This window comes from Fragaria vesca, linkage group LG7 (genome assembly GCF_000184155.1).
Source record: "Fragaria vesca subsp. vesca linkage group LG7, FraVesHawaii_1.0, whole genome shotgun sequence".
NCBI classification, from domain to species: domain Eukaryota; kingdom Viridiplantae; phylum Streptophyta; class Magnoliopsida; order Rosales; family Rosaceae; genus Fragaria; species Fragaria vesca.
In genome coordinates, this window is record NC_020497.1 from 8,752,580 (window position 1) to 8,769,099 (window position 16,520).

The following is a 16,520-nucleotide window of genomic DNA, read 5'->3' on the forward strand; positions in this document are numbered from 1 at the left end:
AACGAGGGATCCCTTTTTTTGTTTATTTTTAGGGATAGATTATTTGACGAACTTTTCGATCACAAAATCAAATCTCCACCGTTCAATTCGTTGGGTTATATGAGTAGATCATTTCTACAAATTTTCAGAAAATTTGGTGATCGTTAAGTCATCCAAATGAGGGATTTATTTTTAATAATCTTGAACGGTGTAGGTTTGACATAAGTGTTAAGTTTTTTGTTTTAATCTCAGTCATCCAAGCCCATTAAAAAACATATCCAATGGTGTAGACCTATCCCTAAAAGTGACAAAAAATAGGGATCCTTCATTAGAAGGGCCCTCTATATATAATACATGATCATGTAATTCTAGTATCAAGAGTTAGTAGACGGAGAGAAGGGTCATTTCATTTTTGGATCTAGGACGAATAGGTTCAAAAGATGAGAGAATTAATGATACCCACCAATCCACGTCACTTGCCACGTCAATATGGGTCCGGTTCAAGGGATATCAAATTTTAACACTGTTTCTTAGCCATTTGATTTTAAAACAATAAACGGTCTACATCAATTCCAAATATGATGGCAACAATTAACTAATTGACGTGGCAAGTGATGTGGACTTACCTAATTTCATAACAAATCAAATTAAAATAAAAGAAAAAAAATCAGATTAAAATCTGGAAACCAAAAAATAGTTGTATGATTAAAAAAAAAAGATCGCCAAAAAAAAATACCACAGAAGAACACAAACACTTCGATCGGATCAAGTGTTTACAAACCGGGGCAAATGATCAACTTGCATAAAAGCTTAGTTAGATAATGATTGCCAGAATAATATTGAGATTTTTAATTTGATATTTTTAAACATCTAGGCTTTCTGCCCTTTGTGTATATTTCGTTCAACTAATCTAACTTGAAAGAAACTATTTGTACTCAATTCAAATCAAAAGGCTGCAGCTCTAACATGGAAGATCTTCATATATAGACCAATGACTATGGAGAAATCAGTTATACAATGAATTTCAAGGCATATCGTTTTATGCACAAAAAAAATTCATACAGCTTTGCATCATTGTGCTCTTTTTTTTCCCTTTTATCTGTGTTCTTCTTCTTTGGTCTCTAGTCGATCTTCTTCTCTCTCTTTTTTTATCTAAATTTTTTTTTTTTTTGTAATCGTACAAACTAGATTTTGGTTTCCATATTTTAATCTGATTTTTCTTTCTTTTCTTTTAGTTTGATTTGTTATGAAATTGGATAAATCCATGTCACCTGCCACGTCAATTAGTTAATTTTTGCCATCATATTTGGAATCGATCTAGACCGTTCATTGTTTTAAAATTAAATGGCTAAGAAATAGTGTTAAAATTTGTGTCAAATTTGATGTCTCTTGAACCGGACCCATATTATTATGGATTGGATTAGTCTTTCTGGTGGGTATCATTAATTCTCTCATCTCTTGAACCTATTCGTCCTAGATCCAAAAATGAAATGACCTTTCTCTATGTCTACTAACTCTTGATACTAGAATTACATGATCAAAAATAAGGAATTCCAAATTTTTTATGACTGTTTCCCCCGTTTGGATTCTTATCCCGTGGAATTAGCAATTTCCACGGGAAAATAAACGTGGAATTTGAAAGCTTAAATTCCCAACTTGAATTCCTCACAAAATAGGCGTCATTTGTCAATTCCTTTGACTGAGGTTAGTCTAAATACAAATTCTTGTCATTTTCAATTAATAGAATTTAAATTCATAAAATTGTAATTCTCATGATTTTAAAATTTCTATAAAAATTGAAATTACTTCTTCTAAACACAAGTAATAATATTACTTCTTCCAAACACAACGTAACTCACACACCACAACTTCTCAACAAATTTTAAAATTTGAACCACAACCAAGCAAATTCGACCACAAAACGTCAGAGTACCTGTTTTACGGGAGAGTAGTTTGATAAGGTAGCAGACTGAGTTAGATATAGCGCAGAACTTAATGTGATGACTTCTCTCAACTTCAAATCCAAGCAGAGCTAGATACACTAAGGGCTCGTAGATTTAGTTCAATACTACACTCAAAGAACAACAATCGAGTGTATGAAGTGCACAACAAAATTCACATTTTTAAATCAAGTAGAGCTTCAAACATATTTTTTTAACAAATACGAGGTTTATGACAAAAATTTAACGTAGCTCCTGGGATTTCTTTCAACAGCCACACAAGTATCTGTTGCATTTTCAGTTCTTATGTGGCATCTCCATCTTATTGATTCAACTAGGCAAATGAAACCAGAAGCCAAAAGGATCGACACAAACCGAAACTATCTACTACAAACTGAATTCACCTCACCAAAAACATCACTTCAACCACCAAATCTTTGAAACTCACACTCCACGGCTTCTCAACACAATTCGAACTACAACTAGGCAAACTCAACCACAAAAGTAATGCAATTTTTTTTCAAAGTCCGAATACAACCACTCTCACCACTATCACATGATACCAAATCCATGGATCTTTTATAGTCCTTGAACCAATATTTACCCAAGAACGAATGCACAAAACTTAATAAAAGTAGTTAACTTGTCAAAACCCAGACCCTCCCAAAAGTGAGAAGATAACCCATTTCAGGCACTATGAAATACAATTCAGAAAGGATGACAGAAACCGTGTAATATGTTCCAAAGACAATCAGTAGATTCATGTCTAAACATTCCTGATGCAAACCTTAATATGATGGCTTCTCTCCACTTCAAACCCAAGCAGAGCTAGATAAACCGAGTAGAGATTGAGTGCAATATTACATTAAATGAACTGCAGATGCCCAATAGTCGCATTTTTTATTAAGTAGAATTTCAAACATATTGCGGAACTAAGAAGTTTCTGCAAAGAGTTTAACATAGTCTGTGACTGATGCATACGTCAAATCTTACAACAGTCAAACAAGTATCTGTTGCATTTTCAGTTATGTGGCATCTACAATTTATTGATTCAACTAGGTAAATGAAACCATAGGCCAAAAGGATCACAGCAAACAAAAACTATCTAGAAGATGTTCTACTGTTTACCTAAGAACACAGATGTCAACAAGGTAGAGTGGTGACAGCCCAGGCATTCCAATACACAAAAAGAATATATGAATAAGAAAACCAAGTGATGAAGTGAATCATTAGCATCCCCCTGGTGACACAAGGCTCCGACATTTCCTAAACCATAGACCCTAAAGTCCTAAACCCTGGAGTACCGGTTTTATGGCTATTTAGCCGCAGTCCAGAAAGTAGTATAAATAACTCCACGGCAATACTGGAGAAGTAACTCCACTAGTAAATGGTTACTAGCTATACAACACAACAACCCTTGTCGTGTTTTGATGTATCTGGTAGTCTGGTACAACTGGACACCCTATTTGTTGAACCTGAATAACTGTCATTAATAACTTACTAGTATGATCCCTAGAAGATATATTTTGTGACAATAACACTCATCTGGTTCTCCAACTGTAATATACTACGAACTCAATTCCCACCTCACCAAAAACACCACTTCAACCACCATGTATGTGAAACTCATGCTCCATGGCTTCTCAACACATTTTGAACTGCAAGTCTGCAACTAAGCCAACTCAACCACAAAAGTAACCAAATTTTCTTAAAACTCAACCACTCTATCACAACTACCCCATGATATCAAACCTATGGATCCTTTACAGTCCTTAATCACCAATATCACTCAAGAACGAAAACACAAAACTTAATAAAGCTAGTGAACCTCATCAAAACCCAGATCTTCCTAAAAGTGAGAGTAGAACCAAACCCCCCCCCCCCCCCCCCCCCCCCCCCCCTTCCCCCCCCCACAGGCACCATGAAATACAATTCAGAGTAGATGATAGAAAGTGTAATATGTTCCAAAGACAATCAGTAGACTAGTATCTAAACTTTCCTGATGCAACATAATAAGAAACAATACTATTTTATCCCAACACAAAATAACATCTCCGTTTCAACACAGCATAGAAGCAACACAAACTGACTAACATGCATATAAATGGACAAAAGTTCCATAATATCTCTTACAAAACACTAAAAGAGTTCCAATCTGAATCCAGAACCAAAATTCATAACAGAAGTCAACCACAAAAGATAAAAGCTACCATCAAATAAGAGACATGCAAATTATCTTACTGTTACTATGTCATCAATCTTCAAAATCATCCTCACACACTCTGTGGCCAAAGTGATGGCACTTGTGCTTACTAGCAGCGGCTGCACCACATTCTCGTCCCAGATGTTGGTAATCTGCCCCTTCCTCACATTAATGCCAGTGTTGATCTCACCATCATTGTGGCGGTTCCTCAGCTCAGTGACAATGGTCATTGGGTTCAACCCAGCATTTTCAGCCAATGTATAGGGAATAACCTCAAGTGCCTGAGCAAAATACTTGACACAATGACTCTCCATCCCCTGCAACACCTTAGCCCAAGCACCCAACTGCCTGGAGAGCTCAATCTCCGGGGCACCACCACCAGCAATCAAAAACCTCTTGCTCACCAAACACCTAACCACACACAAAGCATCGTGCAAGCTCCTCTCAGCCTCATCAAGCACCAACTGGTTAGAGCCACGAACCAGCACAGAAGTGGTCCTACCCATGTTCTGAATCCCAGTAATCTTCACAATCTTGCTATCGCCAAGCGAAGATTCCTCCACCAAATCAGCATACCCCAGCTTCTCCTCGCGGAAATGCTCGATATTCGCAATGGGCAAGCAATTCAGAGTCTTGGTAATAAACTCAATCTCATCCCTCTCCACATCCTTGATCACCAAAATCTTGGCTTTGGCCAAGTAATGCAACGACAGATCAGTCACCGCGTCCCTCAAAATACTCTTCTGAATCAGCAGAACATTGCAACCAGTGGACTTGATCTTCTTAATCATACTGAGAATGTAATTCCTCTCCTCCTTCAAAATCCTATCCATCTGCGTATAGTCCGAGACCACTATGCTCTGCTCGATGTCAGTTTTCGGAGGTGAAATCTGGAACTGAATCACAGCAATCTTGGCCTTCTCCATCCTCGTAGGACCACCAGCAGCATGACTGGTCTTCTTATCGAAAACCAGCCCCTTCACAGTCTCGGTATCATCCACGGTTCCGCCGAGCTTCTTCACGATCTTGATGTCCCTCAGGTCCACAATCTCCGGCTTGGCCGGGTCCACCACAGAGAGCACGGCGTCCACCGCCAGCGGGGCAAGAAGCGTCGAGTACTGACTGACGACCTTGCTGTTGAGCGCGGTGCTGGCGGATTTGACGAGGGCGTCGCGGTCGGAGAGCTCGACGGGGCGGGCCATGGCGGTGAGGACATCGACGGCCTTGATGGCGACCTTGTGGAGGGAGTCGGAGATGACGGTGGGATGGATGCCGTGGGAGAGGAGGACGAGGCACTGTTTGAGCAGGGCGCCGGCGATGACGACGACGGTGGTGGTGCCGTCGCCGGCGGCGGCGTCCTGGGACTGGGAGAGCTCGACGAGCATCTTGGCGGCGGGCTGGAGGACCTCCATCTTGTTGAGGATGGTGGCGCCGTCGTTGGTGATGATGACGTCACCGGAGGCGGTGGAGATCATCTTGTCCATGCCTTTGGGGCCGAGGCTGGTGCGGACGGCGTCGGCGACGGTGCGGGCGGCGAGGATGTTGGCCTGGCGGACGTCCTCCTTGCGCTTGTTGTCGACATAAGACTCCGTCTTGGAGGAACGGTGAGCGGCGGCAACTGTTGCCATGGAGATCGGAACCCTAAGCTGAAACTGCAGTGAGTGAGGAAAAGAGAGAGCCTTCTAGTTCCTTTTCGAAAATGAGAGACTGAAAACCTAGACTTCTTATTCCTCTTTTATGATAGTAGGTATCGTGTACGGGGCTTAGCCCAATTTTGTAATATTATAATCAAGGCCCATCTGGCCCAACACTACACTAAGTAGTTGTCGTAAACATCCAGCAGTGTAAGTAAATTTATAGTGAAATTTAGCTATAGTTATGTGATTTAGCAATTGATATAAGAATTTGGCTCCAACAGTTATTGTTATGTGTAAGTTGTATAATAATTTTAACGAATTATAAACTGACAAGTGGAGAAAAAAGTAGAAGGAAAATATAAGTGTTCTTTTAGCAATTCATGGCTCAGTTGATAAATTTATCAATTTTGTTTAGCAATACTTATATTTAGCAACCAGGCATACTGCTGGAGCTCTTATTAATCCTAACAGTTGATAAATTTTAAAAAAAATTAATTTAACAATACTGCTGGAGATGCTCTAAGTAATTACTTCCTTGATTGTAGGAAATTAACTCTATATATGTCTGTAAACTTATCTGATTCAGTTATGGATGGAATGAATATGTTTATTATGAGTACGGCTATTGGGACCTCTAAATTTGCTCAGTATACCTCTCATGCTCTTTACACCTCCTTTTTAATTTTAACTACAACCATTTGCTCACTAGACCTCCTTTCAAATTCCTAAAATAACCTTAGGTATGTTATTCACATATATCTTAATAATTTACTCATTATACCTCTTATTTATTCTCTAAACCTCTCATTCTTTTAATTTTTTTTCTTTTTGCATACTGTCATCGAGACCTCTATTCCTTGATTTTTTTTTTTCCGTTCAAACCTCTTTCACGACCTCAATTCCTTGATATTTTTTTTATTTCCCATAGAATGTCACCAATCCTCCATTATTTGATCAATTTGTAAGAAAAAATTTCAACGACTTCAATTTTCTTTTAAAAATCAAATAACACAAAGTATTGAGTTTCAAAATTTATATTTACCAGCCCAGTACCATCTCGTTGTAGCATATTAGTTGTTTATCTGATATAAAAAAAACTTATATTTACCAACAAGAAAATATTTTAACATAAATTAGCTTTTCTTTTTCTATTTTACTTGTGCTAAACAACGATTAATGATAACAATTGTATACTATGTATGTTTTTTCCCCCTCTATTTTATGTACATCATGAAATTATTTCAATAGTTATTTAATTTTTCATTATCGATTTTTTTTTTACATATATATTCTTTCACCTTATATATATGATAATAGAAAATTTTATGTCACATGGTTGATATTGATCATAGTTTTAGCTCTAATTAAATATATAATATATAGTAAAATTTAGAAAATAGTAAATTAGAAATTAAAAATATATAAAGAAAATAATAATGAATACAATCAATTAATTATCGAATTGGAAAGTCTAAAGAGAATAAATATACTTCTTTTTGTATGATTATTGTCCTTAATAGTCATTACGTAAGATGAGATAATTGTCATTCAATAACTCATAATAAAAGGAGGTCAAATGAGCAAATTTAGAGGTCCCAATAGCCGCACTCGTTTATTATTTAGTTATATTCTTAGATTTCCCTTATTTTCCTAGTTTTCCTTTCTTGAATGGATTCTGATCCTAACAGTGAGCAGTAAAACAAGGAATGAGGAGAGATGTTTTGTTTTCGAATTTACTCTTGTACTCCCAAGGGCTATCTCCTTTTTAAGTCTTTTCACTTGTTTTGTTGGCGTTTCTAGAAAGTTTATCAATACATACAATATTGGAATGAATTTATGAATTTGTTATGAATTTCGTAAATTCAAATTTTATGAAACTTAAATTTGATGGCTCTGTGCTCAATAATGCTTTCATAGGTTTTATAATTCGAAAAGGATCAAGGTCGTTTTGTTGTTGCCTTTGCAAAGTTACTAGGTATTTCAAATGTCCTGACAACTAAAGCCTTTTGGTCTTAAGAGTCGGGCTACAAGTTGCTTCGCTACATAATATTACTGATCTCAAAGTAGAGATACTAAAAAATTATGATATCAGTTGCTTAAAATTTCGAGTTCCATAGCGTATCAGTGTCATAGTTCATGATATCATAACCTTAACTTCCAATTTATGGTATATCGAATTTACCCATGTTTGGAGAGTCGAACTTTGCTACAAATGCCTTAGCTACTCTTGGTCATCAAATTACTAGTGGTTGTTAGACTACTTTGCCTAATACAGCTATTCATGCTTTACGTTTTGAAATTCTAAATTAGGTTGTCATAGTTTTTTTTTTTTTTTTTTTTTTTAATTTATCTTGCTCTAACCGAAAAAAGTTGTGAGATATATATTTTGGGTGATGCTATTAACATACTTTTTTTTATTATTAACTCACCTCATCTATTTTTCTATCCACGCATTTCAATTTTATTTACACTTACCACTTGAAATTGTTTCATGATTGCCTCTCATTATAGATAGGGTGTGTTAATAAAACCACCATATATTTTTGGGGTAAGGCTAAGGTGTGTTAATGCATGTGAATATGTGATGCATCAACTTTGTCCTCAAGTTGTAAAATGAGTCCTCAAAGTAATAATAATAGTCTTTAAAGTTGTAATATGAGTCGTTATAGTTGTAAAAAAAATTAGTTACAACATTAGTCCTCATTTGTTCTTAAAGTGGTAATTGAGTCATTAAAGTTGTAACATGAGTCCTTAAAGTTGTAACAATTTTTTTTTAATCACTTTGAGAACTCAATTACCACTTTAAGCACACATTTTACCACTTTAAGGACAAATAATTACTAATGTTGTAACTAAATTTTTTTACAACTTTAAGGACTCATATTACAACTTCGAGGACTAATATTATTAGTTTGATGACTCAATTTATAAAGTTGATATATCACATTATTCACATGCATTAACACATTGTAGAATTTTTCATATTTTTGTTAATTAATGTTGATGAAAGATTACGGTTTGTCACAAAAAACTAGACAGACTCAATGATATTTTTTTTTTTTTAAGAGAAATGAATAATTTATTAAGTCATTATATTCATATGGCGCTAGAGCTAAAAGCTGAGACCAAAACTTAACGGATCTGGGTTCATTATTGGTATTAGCCTATTGGGTGTAGGACCTGGGATTATAAATTTATAATATGTGTTTATTGGTAAAGAAGTAAACCAATTCACAATGCAAGGAGTTAACCGGAATTTAATCTTTGTAAGCTCATAGGTAAAGGTCCTTATCGTAGAGCTGTGGCAGAGTGCGTGGCATACAGCCTTTGAAATAGTAGGATGCTGGTGATGATACAAGGTATAGGAAGTCCCTGGCTGAATGTTGTTGTAGAAATGTGAGTTGACGAACGCCTTGTAGTGTATTGGAGATGAAGAGTCGGATAGATGGTCGCCCGAGCTCGACTAACCAACTAAGTTCCTCCCCAACCAGCGTCTCCTAGGAGCTAAATCCATCTGCATGAAGGGAAGGGTCGCCATTGTAACAGATTGTTTTTAGAGGTTTGGTTGCCTAGTATTTGTGTACTTTGCAGGGTCCGGTCAGTGAAGGGTTCACAGCAACATTTCCCTTTCTGGTGGCATGGGCTGAGTGTTTGAACATCTCTGTCAGCTTATTCTTGTCTTCCAACTGCTGAAGAAGTTGTAGGGAGTATTAGAGACAGCGTAGGACGCTGGTCGTGACGAATCACTCAAGAACATTACTCACTCAGATCGTTCCTACAAGCAGTGAAGCCATCCTGCATTGTCATCTTAGGCTTATAGCACCTAGAACAAGGTAGTCTCATTATTCTCCCAAATGAAATTTAACATTCGACACCTACATAATTCGAGGAGACTTCAACCTCAAGCAACCGCCCAGTCAAGCTTTTGCTTTCTTCAGGTTGATGAGTACTGGCAGTTGGCACCACAGAAGAACTCAGCTGTAGTGACCCAGCAACCAAGCATAAGTGTTGTTGTGTTACCGTGTAGGGCTAAGTACTGAGTTGAAGTAGAGTCTGAAGCAACAAAAACCATGATTCAGATCCCAAATGGGTAATAGAGACCTGCATTATAGTGTACCAACCAAGAATAACCTCCTGGGATGCTCTCTATGCTACTCAAATTCACATTGTTTCAAGGAATTATGACAATTGTAGTACTTCTGACTTCACATGTGCAATCTTTCACTTCCAAACATGCATTAGAAACATGCTTTTGTGGGTTCAGATGGACAAAGTTCACAAATTCCTGAAAGCAGCCAAGATTTCTAACAAAACAAATTAGACTATTCTGAAAATAAAGGAAGCCTGGTAACACCGCATGATACTGCATAAAAGGGAAACTCTCATATATCAAATCTAACATGCAACATTACACTTATATTCCCTAGTTACAATGCGGCGTAAAGGTCACAATTATAATAGTCAGTTACAAAAGAAAACGCTTGACCATAGAGGCATTTTGATATTATGGAGAGAGAACCTTCTATACCACAGATTTACAACCATTGAAAAGAAACAAGTATAGCTGATAAAATATACAAGGTACACAGCTTAAGTAAATACGGCATACCCTGCTGGTATAAGAAAAAAAGAAGAATAGAGGAGCCCGTATTCCAGTGGCTAGAAAACCACCAAAGGAAAGAATGTTTGGAAGCTCTGTCTATACCTTTTTGACTTACCGAGGATGCTTCTAATACAAAGATATTGAACTTGGCTCATTGTCTCTCCTGGACCACACAATTATCAATCTGTCCAGCAGCAACCAGCAACCTCATCGACGAGCCAGGTAAGAGTATTGGCTCAATGTGGTTAGTCTTGAGATCTGCATTTGGTTATTGCAATGACCTGAAATTCTACTAGCCATCCATCTCCAAAAATTCATCATATGTTCTATTGCTATCACAATCTAACAGAGCTTTTGAATTGACTTCTCTGCCAAACCTCCAGATGTAATTCAAACCAACAAGAAGCTCTGTAATCGTTGCTTCTGTCTTCTGTTGATTTGCAAAGTAGAGGGTTTGTACCAGAAGAACATGAGTCCTGGAAACCAAGGTTTGCTGTTCAAAGCTTCTCTCGGATTGCCATCTTATCATGTTATGAGCAAGTGGTGCCAACCATTCTAATATTCCCGCCATTGCCTCATTCCACTCTCCTGCAAGAACTGTATCGTAAACTGCTGAAGTTAAGCTCTTACTGTATGGCTTTAGCCTTGCCCTTAGTGCAGTCCTCACACTTGCGGGCAACATATTGTACAGATCATCTCTCGCATCAAGACCAATCAAGTGAGGAGATGCTACTAACTTCTCAATTACAATAACAACATTTGCATAGTGCAGTGCTAAGGCAGCAGCACCAAGTGTTTCGGGCGGAGCATCCAGCAATTTGTGCTTAGAACTGAAGATTGACGGACTAGGATGAAGTTTGCTGCCAGAAGCTAAAACATCTCCATTGGCCTCTCCGGATACATTGAGAATTGCTGAACGAACACCATTCGAATTCAAGTAGCAATTGGTGACAGGTGAATTGTTTCCTTTTATCATGCATCCTTTAAAAGGTCCAACTTGTGGCAACCTATTGGGCTTTGTAGGTGGTTTCTTCTCATGATTAGTGACTGAGTGATCATGAGACTTCCACAACTTCCTGATGGTTCTATTCGTTGCAGCAATTGGGCCTGATTTTGTTGACTTAACAAGTGGACCCGAAAAGAAGCTGACATCTTTCTTTTTTGCTGAAATAGGGCCTGATTTTGTACTTGAGCCACCAAGAGGGCCTGAAAAGAAATTGTTGGTCTTGTTTTTTTTCGACACTGGTCCTGATGTAACAGCAAACCTCCCAAGGGGACCTGAGGCAAATCTTGGAAGACCGTTCTCAGACGGATGGACTGAAGGCTGTATTATTGCAGACACTGATTGACTACGACTTATGTGATCAGATTCTTTGGATTCACCATCTGCCATCTGTTGAAGTCCAAATACATGCTTGATCCTACCAAATATTGTGAAGAGAGATCTTGCTAAAAGGAGGACTGTATAATCATAAGTCCTACTCCAAAGAGACGCCTCTTGCAAATTCTTCACCTCCTGCCGCTTCCACACTACCTTCTTATGAAACTCAAGCAAATTAACACCATCTAATTCATCACTGCCTTTCATTCTCCTCAGCGTTTGTTCAAGATCTGAAAGAACTTCCATCTCTTCATACAAATTTGCATTTATTGAAATGAACCTCTCCATCTTCTTGGCCTTCCTCTCCATCTTCTTCCATGAAAATTGCCATCTGTAAGGGTCAGAGCCATAATTGACCAAATCACTAATAGCTCTCTCAAAACCATTCAAACTAGGATCCGTACAATTCTTCCCAAGCCTGGCCACAGATTTTGACACACGGACCATATTCTCGAACAACTCGATGCATATTAAACCTACAATGTAATCATCATCTTCTGACACAAGCTTTCTTACACCCACCGAATTTGAAATTTCCTCTCTAAGCCTAGCCACTTGTTTATCACTCAGTAACTGCCATAACTGCACCAGCTTGGACATCAAGCTTGCTACTTCAAAGGCCAAAACTCCAATTACTGCTTTCCCAGGTCCAGCCTCATGCTTCTTTTTAGTCTTCCAAAGACTACGAAACCACGACTCTGCAACCATCTCTTACACAGAGAAAACAATTCAGATGTCTAAGCAACCTCCGACCTCATATTTCTTGATCCTGTATCAAATAATAAAAATCATAATCAAACAATTGCGCTAAGCAGCTAACAGAAATGAAGAGACTCAATTATGTGACACAAAATCATGCACTAGCAAACAAACCAAAAAGCAAATTACCATGATTTCTCTCCTAGGCTGCGAAAAGGAGGGCAGAGGGTAAAATTCTGGGAATTTAAGTGTGTTGGGCACACACAAATTGAAAAATCAGAAAACGAAGATGTGTTCCTTCTGTTCTGGTTTCAAATTTCGGCAAGTAAGAGAGAACGTCCTTAAATTTCCACAATCCAAGATCCACAAAAAGTATTTAAAAGACAAAAGGCAACAGCTCTCAGGCAGCTAACTCTATGATTAAAAGGCTACTGAGGCGCTCAGCATTAGCTAAATGGATACCCCATGCTCTTTATCCTGGACAAAAAATTTAAAATAAAATAAATTAAAACTGAAGGAATATTAATCTTTTAGCACACAATTCAGCAGAATATATGCCTAAATTAGACATGAAAACGACCGTTAACCAAAACCCAATTATCAACACCCAAATTCCAAGATCCAATTTTTTCAGCACCCAAAAAAATTTCCTATTTTTTTATATTCATATTTCTTCTTCCAGAATTAAGAAAACAAAGCCAGATTCAGAGAGCAGCACCACTTTTGTTGTTTTGGGCTTAATTAAGTAAATTCAGACAAGATAAAAAAACGTTTGGTCCAAGGAAAAAAGACAGAGCAGAGTCTCAAAAACCCAGATTCAGACAACAACGTTTTGAATTTGTGCGATAAAATAAAAAAATCAAGAAAAAGGGTACGATCATATCCAGAAAATAAATAGAAAAAGAAAGAAAAAAGAATCAAGCTATGGTATAAGACTCACCGATGATAGGAAGAACAAGTAGTGGGCGGCGAATGTTTCTAAAAGGGAGAATCTGAAATGGGGGAGCTTAAAGAGGAAGAGAGGAAGTAGGGAGGAAGCTGCAGTGGAAGCTTGAGCTGCACAGCACATGGAATAGCGCAGCAGAAATTGTAGGAAGGGAAGACTGACCAAAACACGAGTAATATTTAATAGAGACTACACAGAACTCTCTCTACTGATTGCTAATCTTATCCTTATTTGCATTATTTGACCCCCCTCTGTCTCTCACTATATTACCTTTTCAACCCCAACTGTCGTCACCCGTTTTTTTCCTTTCTTTTTTTGTTTTCATTTTCTTTTTAATGAAGGGATGGTCTCATTTTGTTCAAATGTTCAAATAATTGCCTTGTAAAAAATTTAAATGTTCTTCAAGGCAATTCACAGGTTATGCTTCAAGGCAAATGTTCAAATCTACGTCTCAAGCAAGAAAGAAGAGAGAGGTTATTTCCAATGTTTGTAGAGAATGATTGCAAGTTGTGATGTTTATTAGAGAATTGGGATCTCACCAATTATGGAGAATCTATAGAGTAGTGTAAGAAATTGATAATCTAGCTCAACTATTTTATAGAAGTTTGAGAATCTTATGAATTTAGGTTTTGCCTTTTTGGATTGAATTGCAAAATTGATTTGATAAATTTGCAAATGATAAAGATGAGTTTTGGTTGAAACGTTAAATTTACATTTGAATCTCATAATTAATTAAAATAATCACAAATTAAACCCCATAAAATCTACTATCATGATCCTTTCAAACATCTACAACCATATTTCTTTAACCATTTCAACTCAATGGACCTCAAATCTACTCATCCAAAATCCAGCCCAACAAGCTGTAAGATCCGGATGTCACCGACACCGACCGCCACCAGAGAAGCTCCACCTTTCGAACCACGTTACAAAGGAAAGTTCAGCAACAAATTAGCAAAGACAACCAACCTACCCAAATAGGAAGAGATCGAGGCAAGTCTAACCTGCTACGATGTTGCACCGCTCCAGGCCGGTCACCTCCAAATTTGTATCACGCCTCCTCTATGATGGCATGACATCCATGCTGGAACAAAACCTATGTGCATTCAAGCTCTTCACCGCCACTTCAATCAGTTGCCTTTCCCTTCAAAACCTGAAACTCTCGAACCACCACCACCGACAAGTGAGACACACCACCTTGATGACAATAACAATAAAAAACTCCCTGTCTAGTGAACGGTAGAAAAAATCAAAATCAGAACCGTAGAAAACCCCCTCTTTATGGCGAGCAAAAGAGAGAGAAGAGGGTAAACTCTCATGTCTCTAATGTAGTCAATAACTCACTAATGAAACCAGTGCGGCTTAGAACATTTTTAGCAATGCAAACCATTTGTAGTCAAATTTTAGCTAAAATAGCTACAAAGTCATTTTGGCTAGCCATTTTAGAAATACTTATACACAAGTACTCTCTATTTCAATTAAATTTAGATTTATATTATTGATTAAATAAAAATTAATTAATTAAAATATGTTTTAATATTATATAAAATGACTTAAAAAGAATACATTATTGGATTAACTTAAATTATAGAGAATCTCATCTCGCTAGCTATCTTTAGGTAGTGAGATAGATAAAAGTTAAAATAGTTATTAACCACTTACTAGTCTGTTGAAGTTGATTAAATTGATAAAAAAACTAAACTCATTCTTTTAAAGAGCTAATATAAAAAGTTTGCTATCTCACCTTGCTCCATTAAAAAAAAAAGGATAAAAATTGAAGTCTAAAAAAATTCAAAGTTTAATTCATTCATTGCTTGCAAAAGTTGCTTCAGTCTTTTAATTTGATTGATAGGTAAACTTCTATTTTAGTAGGCTATGTGGTGGCAGGTAGCTGTCATCATGGTTTTAAAACACATTAATGAAACACAAGATTTTAATCCAAACAAATCCATCAATTTTCTGGTAAATTAAAACACTGACCCCAACTAAGGAAAAAGAAAACCTTGATTTTCGGGATTACAATGCATGAAAATATTAGCAATATCAAGGACTGAAGTGCAAAGCTTGAGATAGGGAATCCATCACACAAATTCACAATCATCAATGGCGACGAGCCGACGACCACGCGGTAACAAGTCCACTTAACAAATTGGCCCCCTAACTTTATTCTATCTTCCACTCGAGCCCGAGCCCAACAGTACGGAGGGACTGACTTGCAAACGAGGAAGTAGTCAAGAACCGCCAAAACGGTCCGACCAAGGAATCCCCGGAATCATACTAGATTATTCACAAATATGATGTTAATATCATCTTAATGAAGTCTGCAAAGTCTAAACACAACTTAATTAATGACTTTTATCTAATTTGACTCACCAACCATGTTTTTGGTTTAATAGCCTTACTGTTAAAGCGATCTCATTACCGCTAATCAACTTTACAAATCTTGTATACAACTACGTATTTAAATTCGTCAACCACATTTTACTTGACCATCTTAATGACCATCATCTAGATTGGTGACACATGTCTCTCAAATTGTTTTACTTTATTGTTGATAAAAAAATAAGCACGTGTCATCAATCTAGATAATAAGAGTGGTCAAGTAAAAGATGATCGGCAAATTTGAATCCTACAAACTGAGTTAGTCTTGAAAGAGTTCTTTTCAAAAATCCACCGACTTTCTATTATATTTTTATTTGCACGTGTTTACACTTCTTTGATCAGTAAGTCAGATTTTGAATGTGTCACATCATCTTTTATTTTGTCTAAATGAAGATTCATCCTTGAACTAGTTATTCTGTGTTTGGAATGCCTAGCTAGAGAATCGTTCTTCAAGTAGATTTCTGTTAATCACCGTTGAGGATATACCTCTTCACTAGGGTTCCTAAATTTCTTGAGGAGATCCATTTTCACCGAGTTTGATGAACCCAGAATGTGTTATAATGAGTACAACACCTATTATCTCTGTTTTTTGAAAGAGAAAAACAGAAAATAAGTATAGAAAATTTCATAGAAGTCCAGTTTTCAACATTTTTTCCTTCACAAGTCTACCCTAACTTTTTTTACTCATATAAGTCCACTTTTAGATTCAGATATGTAACTTTACTTTTATAATGTTCCTATTCTACCCTC

General features: G+C 37.0%; 2 protein-coding genes across 3 annotated transcripts; both read right to left on the reverse strand.

Moving 5' to 3' along the window:
• Window positions 1–3,954: 3,954 nt before the first annotated feature.
• LOC101302694 (T-complex protein 1 subunit delta-like) lies at window positions 3,955–5,800 on the reverse strand. Its single transcript, XM_004306978.1, has one exon. It carries the CDS (start codon window positions 5,748–5,750, stop codon window positions 4,152–4,154), a length of 1,599 nt encoding a protein of 532 aa, XP_004307026.1. The 5' UTR covers window positions 5,751–5,800; the 3' UTR covers window positions 3,955–4,151.
• Window positions 5,801–10,167: 4,367 nt separating this feature from the next.
• LOC101303268 lies at window positions 10,168–13,524 on the reverse strand. Of its 2 annotated transcripts, XM_004306981.1 has the most exons (3): window positions 13,383–13,524; window positions 12,632–12,919; window positions 10,168–12,512 (listed from the first exon to the last, which is right to left on the reverse strand). In XM_004306981.1, exon 3 carries the CDS (start codon window positions 12,449–12,451, stop codon window positions 10,655–10,657), a length of 1,797 nt encoding a protein of 598 aa, XP_004307029.1. In that variant the 5' UTR covers window positions 12,452–12,512; window positions 12,632–12,919; window positions 13,383–13,524; the 3' UTR covers window positions 10,168–10,654. The 2 variants fall into 2 exon arrangements, with proteins under 2 accessions (XP_004307029.1, XP_004307028.1); XM_004306980.1 differs by having other exon boundaries at window positions 12,632–13,502.
• Window positions 13,525–16,520: the final 2,996 nt, after the last annotated feature.

Bases quoted from the DNA above. Each gene is read 5' to 3' on its own strand.
- LOC101303268 (XM_004306981.1), bottom strand. From the start codon at position 12,451: ATGGTTGCAGAGTCGTGGTTTCGTAGTCTTTGGAAGACTAAAAAGAAG.
- LOC101302694 (XM_004306978.1), bottom strand. From the start codon at position 5,750: ATGGCAACAGTTGCCGCCGCTCACCGTTCCTCCAAGACGGAGTCTTAT.